The sequence below is a fragment of the Cynocephalus volans genome, chromosome 6, assembly GCF_027409185.1.
Source record: "Cynocephalus volans isolate mCynVol1 chromosome 6, mCynVol1.pri, whole genome shotgun sequence".
Lineage (NCBI taxonomy): Eukaryota > Metazoa > Chordata > Mammalia > Dermoptera > Cynocephalidae > Cynocephalus > Cynocephalus volans.
In genome coordinates this window covers 71989592-72001744 of record NC_084465.1, presented here as the reverse complement: position 1 = coordinate 72001744, position 12153 = coordinate 71989592, and the positions used below count along the sequence as shown (strand labels likewise).

The 12153-nt window shown below is 43.3% G+C and overlaps 1 protein-coding gene across 9 annotated transcripts in view; it reads left to right on the top strand.

Moving 5' to 3' along the window:
* The window catches only part of ICA1 (islet cell autoantigen 1), a 156463-nt gene that overhangs the window by 118983 nt on the left and 25327 nt on the right, over positions 1-12153 (top strand). For all 9 annotated transcript variants that reach the window (XM_063098784.1, XM_063098780.1, XM_063098782.1 and 6 more), the window contains exons 9-10: positions 7901-7995; positions 10106-10158. In XM_063098784.1, the coding sequence (XP_062954854.1) occupies positions 7901-7995; positions 10106-10158 (148 nt within the window). The remainder of the gene's footprint in view (positions 1-7900; positions 7996-10105; positions 10159-12153) is intronic.

The following is a 12153-nucleotide window of genomic DNA, read 5'->3' as shown; positions in this document are numbered from 1 at the left end:
GTCAGGAAATCAGGAATACAGTGTTTATCCTGGTTTTGTGAGGATTAAATGAGATGGATAAAATGTGGAATGCAGTGCCTAACACAGGAGGTGCGCTTAAGATACCTAATTTCCTGCAGATTTTAAAAGTCGTTGATAAGAAAGCAACTTTTGAGCGCTTGCTGTGAGCTTGGGGCTGTGCAGAGGCTTTCTCTTGTTAATCCCCACAGAGTCCTGAGAAAGGAATACTGGTTCTTACCTCCGTCATTCTGATGGGTGAACAGAGGCCCCCATGTCACAGCCCCACTTCATCTCTTTCCAGGAGACTGCGTCCCACTATTAATTTTCCATCTTATTTTAAAGAATAAAAGTATGACTTGTGTATAATTGTTTATTTTTCTCTCATGTTATTCTTTTACTTTTTTTGTTCTGTGGTATATTTTCAAGATTTCCTCTGGTCCTAGATTAATAGTGTTCCTTATGTAGTGTCTTTGTAAGTTTTTAAGTGCAGGGTGGAGGCAGAGAGGACATGTGTGCTAAATGTTCATGAATTGCGTGGCTCATACACATCATTGTGGCCTCTGCTTTTTATTTCTCATGTGCTACTAATTAGATGAACACAAACATAAAAACGCCCAAGTTCAGCATCTTTAAACCATGCCCCACTATTTTGAGCACTTTTATTTCCTTTTATAAACAATTATCTGGCACCTTTGTATGTGTGCAGTGTAATTAATGGAAAGCAGCTTAAGAAAAATAAATGTCATAATTAAAGATTAGAGAAAATGTTACTCAGTTGTCAGAAATAAACATTAAATTTAGGTGATTATATTAGAGCTGGCTGCTGGCCTTTTGTTTGTGAAATTTGTTTTGCTGAATAGTTTTGCTCTCATTCAGACGAATGTTGCTGTTGCTTTTATTATCCTAATACAGGAAGTAGTAACTCCCATTATTATATTAAGCTGTTTCCTCTCTGAGACACTTTTGCAAGCTCGGTCTGCACGTTTCCTCTGTCACACTGATCTTACATATATATATATATATACATATATTTGTGTGTGCTTCCTGAAACCATTTAAGCATTGATGGAAACTATTAGCCTGAACAGAGAAAGGTTGCTTAGTCTAAAGACATTCTTTCCTCCACAGAGAACTTTTCAGGCTTGTATGATGCTGTGTGCTAATACCAAGTGATTCTCACCAGCAATTCTAATGAAGGACTGAGTGGATTGGAGTTTAGAAACAGAGTTTCATTTCTGGACCTGGATTCAGTTGGGGCTTCCATTATCCAGTGATTGGCAGTAGTTCTACCTGAGGACTGTCTCATCTGTACACAGTCAGCCCGGCCTCTTAGGTACATTTTGCCTGAGCTGATGTTCATGTCCCACAGAAAATGCTGTCACCCCTAACTTTTACAGATGCTGAAGGGCTCAGCATTTTCAGCTGAGCTGTGGACTTCACTGTAATCCAAGGAATTCATCTCCACTCCCTACCCCCAGATGAGCATTTGTAATCAAACCTTGGAGAGAGCAGTTGTTAGTCCCGTAGAATATCCTGTATCTGACAGCTACACCCAGGGATTAATTTGAGGGTAGCAAAGGGGGTGTGATTTGTCCGCCGTGATCTTTCACAGTTCTCCTTAGTCTCTTTATGTCTTCAATGTATGTCATCTTTTGTAAAAAAAACAAGTTCCATGTGTGGTGGTGTTCTTTTCCTTGCTATGTAAAAGAGTATTTAGCTTAGTTTGATCTAAAAATTCTTTCTGGCTTTAAGAGACACCCCTTGAAAGTGTTCTAAAATTGACTGTAATTATGGTTGTGTGACTCTGTGAATATACTATAAACCATTAAATTGTACACTTTAAAAATGGGCATATGAATTATATCTCAGTTAAGCTGATGTTTGAGTGTGTGTGTGTGTGTGTGTGTGTGTAAGATTCCCCTGGTTCAAACTTCTAATATTTAATAAACAAGCCCACATGCTCAGTATTAATTTTGTTTGTGGTTTTATAAATCTTTCCATATTATTCCCCCAGGGCCTTTGAATTTCCTAGTTTAGCTTTAATTTTTTTTCAGTTTAACCTAATGTGCATTAATTTATCAACAAGCAAATACATATCTAGCATCTCTCTTAAATTGCAACAGCCAAATTGTTGTAGAGACAGTTGCAATAGTAGGAAGAGAGAAGCAGTTGTCACAGGAATTAATAATAAATTAAAGTAGCAATGGAACTGCAACCCTTCTGTTGGTGAAGCACAATGGTGACTTAGCTGTGATTGTGGTGACAGGGAGTCAACAATTGAGTCCCTACTAATGGCCCAACAGGGGAAGGGATTGAAAAGAAGGAATGAGTGGTTTACATTACAAAGGAATTGTCTGAGAGCTGCTCAAGTGTGGTTAGGAAGGGAGGTCAGGCTGGAGACAGCAGGGATGATAACCGTGGAGCTGTCAAGGGCATCTCAGGGGTTTAGGCAAGTGCTGTGGCAGCTAGACACGGCTGGCTGAGAGCAGACATGTCCTGGCGCTGCCTAATGTTGATTGATAAAAAGGAAACACAATGAGAAGATAACTGAGCAAACCAGGAGGCCTGGGCAAGTGTCACAGAATCTAAAAGTGAGTCTTGCTTGGGAGCCATCAGAACGTAGGCTGGAAATACTCCTGGCTTTACTTTGACCAGAGTTGGACCATTCTGTGGAGAATAAAACTGCTGGAAGGGGCGTGTGTGTGTGTGTGTGTGTGTGTGTGTGTGTGTGTGTGTGTGTGTGTGTGTGTGTGTGTGTGTGTGTGTGTGTGTGTGTGTGTGTGTGTGTGTGTGTGTGTGTAAAATGCTATGATTGGCAGATCTATTGAAATGAGTACATCCTTCAGATCTGATGAACTCCTCCTCATGGTTGCACATTTCCAAAATACACACACATGTGCCCAGCTTTTACCAGATGCTTTGGGGTATATAAAAAAATCAGGAACATCTAGACTACAGTCCATGTTCCAGTTGTCTCATTTGTTCTAATACTGTCCTTTGCAGTATTTTCCCCTCCAGTCCAGGCTGCAGTCAAGGATCATACATTACGTTTAGTTGTCATGCTTTAGAGAGACAGAAAGAACAAAAGAATATGATGAGACAAAATGGGGCCAAATGTTAAACACTGATGAACATGGGTAAAGGAATGTTCTCCCTGCGTGACTCTTGCTGCCGTCTTTGTCCCAGTCTCATAAGACTTGTACTCTTGTCACTACACTGCAGCCCCAGCCCCAGTGGCATTCTGTGTGTTCTTGAAACAAGCCAAGCTATTCCCACCTTTGGGCCTTTGCACTGGGGGTCCTCTCTTCTCCCTGAGCTGCACATGGCTGGCTCCTTGTCATTTAGCTCTCAGTTGAAATGTCACTTCCAAGAGAGGACAACCTGCTACCTGAAGTAATGATCTGATCACTTTCTATCCCTCTATTTTAATTATCTGCCTAGACCCATCACTAGCTGATAATTTTGTCTGACTTGTTCACCAGTGTAACCAAAGCACCCAAAGCAGCACCTGGCACTTGGTAGGTGCTCAAAAATTATTTGTTGATTGAATGAACTAATCTAAACATTTAGAAATAGAAAGTCATTAAAAATGGGGGGCATCAGAGCAGTGCAGGCTGGCCTTTGATCCAGACTTCCTCGATGTCCCCAGCAGTGCTCCCTCATCTTACTGGTCCACAGCACCCAAAGCCCTCCTTCCTCTGTGGTGGCAGAAGCTCCAGGGTTTCTCAAGGCACAGGCCAGGAGGGCAGGGCTGTGTCCCAGATGGCAGAATAGACAGTCCCCAGCATCACCCTCTCCCACAAATCAACCAATTTACAACTATTAAAAAGCAACAACAACCAAGCTGGGACCACTAGAGCTCAGGGGAAGAGGAGGCGAGACCTACAGAGTTCATGAAGGCAGGAGAAGCCACAATGAGAGAAAGAAAGGATCACTCCCACCATTTCAAGCCCCCGCCACTTTAAAGCTGGAACTGGTGAGCACACGAAGCAAGAACAACAAAAGCCACAGCTGTGCCCCTTCTGTAAAGTTGCTTGTAGGCTGCAGGGGAGAAGAGGGCCAGCAAGACTACTAACAGGGTTCCCAAGGACCCACATAGTAGCAAGGAGCCACAGACAACAGAAAAAAGGAACCACTCAGAGGCTGGTGAGTCATCGCAATGGACTGGCTCATGGCGCGTCCTATGGGAAGTGTTTGGAGTATGGGCGGTGGGGGAGATGGGCCACCAGAGGAACACCAGGGCACAGCATGGACAGCTGATCTGCCCCCCAATCAGCACAGGCCCACTCAGTGAAGACTGGTCAGGCATATAGAACTGCAGGGGGTGCAGTTTGCTGAAAAGACCAGAGTTTCCATGCAACCTGGGTCTACCAGACCTCATGAGGTCCAGAAGTACATATGAACCTTAGCTGCACAAAAAGCCTTCCCCAGGGAATCAGCAGCAATGAAGCAATTTAGCTCAAGTGCTGGTCTCCACAGGAAGTTCCTCTATTTTAGAAGTAAGCAAAGGATAACAAATTAGTTCCAGTGTAGAGTTTAACTGGTGGGAAAAGCAAATAATCCAACACAGAACTGAAAGACAAAACAAAATACCCACAGATCAGAGACTAAGTCTGATATTAACTAGTAAAGATCTATCACCAAAGCATACCTATAAAACCTAGAAGGACCGGAAGCCCCCTGGTCTCCCAAGCCAGGGAGGGGAGGGCCAAGGGCCTCAGCTGAGCTCCACCCCCCCCAACATCCACAACCAGCCCAGCGACAACCACCAAGCCGCCACAGGAAGCGCTCCAGGCTCACAAGCCCCAGGGTGCTGGGGGGCCAAGGGCCTCAGTCACACCCCCCAACATCTGCAACCAGCCCAGCAACAACCACCAAACCATCACAGGAAGTGCTCTGGGCTCATGAGCACCCAGGCACACCTCCCCAACATCTGCAACCAGTCCAGCAACAACCCGGCTGCTGTTGGAAGCCCCCTGCTCTCCCCTGCCAGAATGAGGGGGGGGTGTGGGCCTCAATCATGCTCCCCCCCTTCCCCCTCTTCCCACCCTATTTCCCCTACCCCTTCTCTTTTCCTTCTGTCCACAACTGCTCTGCAACAACATCTTAGAAAGAGGCATGGAGCCAGGGGAAGCCAAACCCAGCCACAACCAGGTAAAGAGCACACCAGAAACACCATTTTCACATGGGTAGCCCTCCATAGCCACTGCAATTGCCATGGCTGCCACAAAAGTGGCTAGTCTCTATAGCAGCAGTTACAGCCACCATATAGATGGCACACCAGACTGTCAACTGCATTGACAGAAGGAGAGGCACCAGCGGAGACCAAAAAAAAGGGAAGAGATCCTCTCCCTCCCTACACAAAGCACACTCCAGATTAATAGAAGAAGCATCTGATTTATTATAATAGGGGAGGATTTGATCACACCTGTCTCAGTACTGGACAGGTCATCCAGGCAACAAACCAACAGAGGAACAGTTAATCTATCAGATGGAGAGAACAAATCTATGGTTACGGCGGGGAGGAGGAAGAAGGGGGATGGGGGAGGGGAGAGATTGGATAAGGGGCATAAAGAATAAGTATGATTTGTAACAATGAATATGCTAATAAAAAGTATATAAACAACAAAAAAAGGAACTCATTTAAAAAGATGGCAGTTCCTTATGGATGTGCTTTATGCAAGAAAATGCTTCAGAATCCAATCAAGGGACACGTACTCAAAGAGAAGACCTTGGTCCTACATTAGAACATTGGTGAATGAATATACATTTATATTTTTCAATTTAATATTAAATGTTTAAGATATTTACAATTTTTAAAATATTGTCTTTTTTGATTATGAAATGCCTACACAAATTAAGTATACTGGTTAAGAGGACATGTACTGTCTATAATACACACACACACACACACACACACACACACACACAAGGGTTCTTCAAAAAGTTTGTGGAAAAATGGAATTAAAAGATAATACAAATCTTTCCATGAGCTTTTTGAAGACCCCTCATATATACAATGATTCCAATTATATAAGTAGTAAATGCAAAAAATACTTAAAGAAAATATATGAAAATATAACAACATTTTAGGGAAATGGAATTATGAACAATTTTTACTTTTTGTATTTTCCAAACTTTCTACATGTGGTTCTATTATTTTTCTAATTTAAAAAATATTTTTAAGAGACAAAACGTAATACAGGATAGATATGATGAGATATTAATAAAAGTATAGATGTAGTTTGGAGATGGAAGGACTTTCTTGATTTTGGCATGCTTAGTAAAGCTTTGCAGGAAATAGTGGTAATTGATCTGGTCTTTGAAAAGACTCAAAGGACTTTGAGGGTGGACAGATAGGTAGAGAGAGCTTTTTCAGTTGAAGATGCAGAAGCTAGCACATAGGAGATTGTGAAGAGACAGTCCCAACGGAATGGAAAGCTCGTTTTTGAGGATAGTGGCACGTGAAATGGGAGAGCCAAGATAGGATTGTGTTTTAGAAGATCTTTAAAATCGGGTGGAGAGGTTTAGACTAGAAATGGAAAAAAATAAGGAACTACAATAGGTTCTTGAGGAAAAGGGGAGCATGATGATGGCATGGGTGTTTTAGGAAAATCACTCTGTGCAGGGATTGACGCCAGTATCCATCTGGTGTCCATGGCAGACTCCAAAATTAGTCACCCCTCCATTCTATGAGACTCGGCCTTGGACCCATCTTCACCAGCCCTTCAGTCAGCCACTGCTCGTCATCAGTCAGCGTTGGCCATGAAACTTGACTGCCTCCTCCTGCGTGTGTCATGCTAGAGAAGTGACTCATAGGAAGGAAAAGGGGCGAAGGCCCAAAGGATGAGGACTTGGATTTTAGCAGTTCTGAGAATATGAGGATAAGTATCTTGAGATGCTTCTTATGTATTTGTCGGTTTGTATTTTAATTGGGGCCAGAAATACAGACCTTTTTGTATAACTCATCATTCCATTGTTACAGAAATGTTTCGCTTTTTCTTTTCAAGTCTTTGTCACAAGTGTAGTTTCTAGGCACTTACTTTTTTTTTTTTTTTGTAAAGAAAAGAGGTTTATTTGGCTTACGATTCTGGGACAGCTGCATCTGGCACGGGCCTCAGGCTGCTTCTGCTCATGGTGGAAAGTGGCAGGCAGCCGGCAGGTACAAGCAGATCACATGGTGAGAGGAAGCAAGAGCTAGGCACTTGCTTTTTAAAAATTCTTCACTCACATATTTCATAAACCTTGAGAACAGTAACTCCAGCAAATGATGAGTCAAAGAAAGACTCTCACCCATTTTTAATCTATCAAGATTTGGACACACCTGCTCTGCCCACTCATGGTAGGTAAGTTGTCAGAAAATGTTAAGCCACTATTTTTGGTTTTTCCAAAAAAAGGTTTTGTTTTCTGTTGTTTTTTAAAAGCAGATTTTAGGTTGCAAAATAGCAAACAAAACTAAAAATAAAATGAAATTGTCTCATCTTTGGTGGCGGGGATAGGGGGACGCTTCTACTGTGTCAGTGTGTGGGCTGCAAGCAGAACAGAATGTTTATCTTAGCTACATGTAGAAGGTGGAAAATAAACTTAGCAATAGCCAAAAGGCTGTTTTTTGAATAACTTATCACAAAAGGGAAAACATAAATCTAGTGGCAAATCAACTCTCTTTTATGAGCTAGTATGTCTTGGATAAGTCTGAGAGCCTCGTTGCTTCACCATATAAAATTTTATTTCTGTCTGCTTGATGGGTTCGAGGTAACCTCCCAGTGCCATTGATTCAAGGTTTGGCTGCTGGGACCTATGGCAGTTGAATTTTTTATCGATGACCTTGTTTTATTTCTTTTCTTTCTTCTTTCTCTCTTTTTTTGTGTGTGTGTGTATGTTATCTGTGACTTGTGATCAAGAGCTTACAAGACCCTATGAAAAAACTAGTTGAGAAAGAAGAAAAGAAGATCACCCAGCAGAAAAGTGCAGAGGCAGCCGTGCAGGAGCCGAGCCAGTAAGTCACGGGCTACTTCCCCTGGCACGATCTCTTCCCACAGGTGAGGGTAGCTCAGTCCTTGACAACCCAGTTTAGCTAGGATCTCAGACGCAGAGACACTCTCTTACTTTCTCACTTCTCAGAGTAGATGTGTTAACATCAAGGCCATTCCTGCCGGGCTGTGACTTACTTATCCCAGTACAAGGCCCATGCCTGGGCTGCTTAGAGAGGGTACACTTGTGAGGATTGACTGGGACAAGAAAGAGCAAATGTCCCCAGCTCTCTGTCTTGTGGCCTCAGCCTCAGCTTCATGCTCTTTCTGGTTTCCGGACCCCAGCTGGTCCTTTGGACCCCACCAGATGCTGTCCTAGACAGGAAATCCCCTGGCTTTTCTCTCCTAAATGGAAATGACCTATGAAATTGCCTTCGTAACACACACAGCACTAAGGCGTTATCATACGGAAGGGTAGGGTTTTGGCATTTTGTTTTCTCCCATTTGGAATGTCTCTTTTCTCCTCTGTGAAGCAGAGAGCAGCTTCAAGGGCAGGAAGTGACTGCTCTGTGTCCATTTCTTGCCTCTTTACAGAGAAGGGGCCTCTTGTCATTTTAAGTGCCAAGATGAACTTTTCAACATATATGGCATGTGTTTCCTAATCTCATACAGAGGAAGGAGGTTTAAATGTGAATCTCTGTCCATTTCTGTGGAAAGGTAGCAGCCTGCAGGAGTGCAGCTGCTCTGCGCTGGCTGACCTGGGAAAGCAGAAGAGATGACTTTGTCTCCGTTTGCTATTTGTTTTCCACACAAAAAAAATTTAGATGGCAATCTTATGGTGAAGCAGGCTTATATCTTCACTGTATTTCTAAATAAAGTTTCAGATATATTTTTAGTCCTATGGGAAGATTTGCTCCCAGTGTTAGCCCTTTTTAATTTTAAAGCAAATACTAGACGATTTCTTTGGTGCAGAACAAAGCCAAGTTTTCACTGTAGGACAGACTATAGAATGTGATGTGAATCTAGTACGATAGGCTATTTTAGCGGGGATCCAGTTTAACCTATTCCTGGTAATGGTAATGATGCTGTCTATCATTAAGTGAGCACCTACTATGAGCTAGGCAAAATGCTGGGTGCTTTATTTATGTTAAGTCATTTCCATGATAACCCTCAATGTAGTCAAGGTAGGCGTATTTCCCACGGTGTAAAATGATGGGAGTGAGACTCAGAGAGGTTAAGGTACTGCCCACAGCCCCTTGTGTAGTAAGAGGAATGAGTTCCTGCACCTTCTTCCCACCATATAAGTTAATGCAATCAAAATAGAGCATTAGTCTTTATACTCAGAAGGGGACTACCTAGGATTTCCTTGATGAGTTTTAATTAATTTCTGATTTTCAACTATTTTATTACTTCAGTTTTAAAAGTTCAAAAAGTATAACCCAGTAATTATTTGCAATGACAGTAAAGCAAGAATTTTGTTCAGAAATAGCAGGCGAAGGTGAACCACGGTGCTAGAGGGTCCAGAGGCACCAGTGTGTCTCAGGCGGTGATGGATTTTTGTCTTTAAAGATGTGGTAAGAGTTGAGTAGGTGGCTGTCAGCCTGGATTTGAAAATGATCCTGCTTTCAGCTTCCTGTCATTTAGCTAAATTCCTGAGGTGTCCTCTCCTGTAACACCAGGAGTCAGGATAAATCAATGCTTGGCCATCAGGTTTTTTTTACTGTCTTTTAATGTGGTAGCTGTAGGTGTCTTTCTTAGTTTTCCTTAATTGCCTATCTAGGTATTTACAGAATACGTGCTTTATGCTAAAACCATATTCAGATATTAAGATGTTACAGAAAGGGATAGAAAGCCAGCAAGTTTATTTCTTCTTCAGAAAGTATTTAGCACGTAAATGACTATACTTCGACTTTTCTGCCCATGCGTGTGTGTGTGTGCGTGTGTGTGTGTGCGTGCGTGTGTGTGTGCGTGTGTGTGTGTGCGTGCGTGTGTGTGTGCGTGCGTGTGTGTGTGTGTGTGTGTGTGTGTGTGTTGTTATAAGTGAACTAATAGATATTGTATTGAAAACCAGGCTGTATCATAAACATAACATTTGCAGAACTTGATGACTAAACCTTTTTTTTTGTTTGTTTTAAGATTAATTTCATTAGAGGATGAAAACCAGCACAAGGAATCCTCTAGTTTTAAGAGTAAGTTTTGATCTTTATTTAGAATTGCTTTGGAAATATTACCTGATGCTCAATGGCCAACTTATTTTCTTTCTTGGCCAACTCCTCCTCCTTTTCTGATGAAGAAAAGGCTATATTGATTTGCCTCCTGTGGTTTCAGTTTTAAATGTTCAGATGTTAGCTGTGTCAACCCTATAGCATTATTGAGAGAGGCCGTATATTTTGAAGCGGAAAACAGCATCATTAGTTACTTCAACAGCAGCTCTTCACAGGGGCAGCCACAACTGAAACCCAGAAAAAAGTTCTTTCTTTTCACAACAGGTGATAAGATTTCTGCTGTTACCAGTTCTAACTGCAGTCTGGGCTGTAGGGATGGTTTCTGTAAGATTCCATTATTACATGGGGAGAGTTCGGTTTGCCATGATTTGTGGGGTGGCTGTTGGTCATTGTTGGGGACAGATGGGGAGGAGCTCGGCCAGCCTGCGGGGAGTGGCCCCAGATCCCTCAGGTGAACCGAGCCTGGTGAGTTAGGAGAAGGGGCGAGAGCATGGAGGGAACACCATGTGCTGTGAAGGGTGTCAGCTGCTTCTGTCCCCGCTGTCTCTGCTAGTGTTGTCACTGGTTCTTCATCTCATAAAGGGGTAGAGAGTGGGGTAAGCTGTGGTAGAATCCATGTGTTGTGAGGCTGAGCCTCTCACCGGGACTCGAGGTCCTCAGAGGTGCAGGGAAGGTTGTACAGGTGATGAAGAGAACTGAAGTGACCCCAGGCCTCTGTTCAGCCTGGCCCTCCCGGGGACATACCCACCTACCCGCCTCTGCCCTGCTTTGTTCTTGGCTGTGCCAGCCTTTCCGGGACATGGGAGGAAGCAAAGCAGATTCTAGAACTTCCCCTCTGCTCCATCCTCTCCTTCACCCACCGTCTTCCTTCTGTCTTCCTTCCTACTCTTCCAACCACTGGCTTCCCCTGCTTCAATCTTCCCCTACTCTACTCCTTCATTTGTTTTTCTTCCATCTGCCTTTCAACAGAACAACTACAACAACAACAGCAAAAGCCCAGCTCACGTTTGTGCCTCCGATGCTTGCTTCTCGGCATCTGCTCAGGCGCCTTCACGTGCTCACGTGCCTGTTCATTTGTTCAGCAGATGTTTGTTGAGAGTTGCCTCTGTGCCAGGCACGTCTCTGGGCTCTGGGCATACTGTGGTACACCAGACACATATTCAGACCCTCCCAGGATGGGGCTTACAGTCAAAAGGGGAAGCAGATGGTAATCTAATAATTGCACAAGTAATTGGGCAGCTCCACCTTTGGCGAGAGGGGCAGGGGAGAGGTGCAGGGCTATGGGCACATGGGACAGAGAGGCCTCGCTTATTTGACGAGATCAGGGAACTGGCTAAGCCAAGCACTACTGCAAGACTTGGCAAAGCAAAGGAAATAGCACAGGCAAAGGCTGTGAGCCCGAGAGGACCAGGTGAAGGTCAGAGAAAGAATGTTCTGGAGCATGAGGGGGAGCAAGTCTTGGGAGAAGAGGCAGAGGCCAGGCCTGGTCTCGCTGGCCATAAAAGAGCTCTCTGTATGGATCCAAGCCATCTAGCCTTGGTGTACCAACAGCATGAATCACTAATGTGGTGGGAATTAAGGTAATCAAATAGAAAAATTGTAGTTCTGTGGGAAAATGTAAACTCCAGTTTATTATATTTGTATGCCAGTTACAAATCTACATAGATGACATATCCGTACAATCTGTGACAGTGTGAGGGAATCAAGTTTTCTCTTTCCTTGTACAGTATAATCACGTGTGGGTTTTGCATACTATTTTGGGATTGTAAATGTCAACCACCTTGTTTTATATATACACAGAATGAATCCATTATAATGAACTGTCATCTGTCTCTTATTCTGTGACCTGCAGAAAGTCTAATGAACACTTGAGAAAACTAAGTTTTAAGGCTGTTGTATTGCATACACATGCGCGCGCGCACACACACACACACACACACACACACACACACACAAATA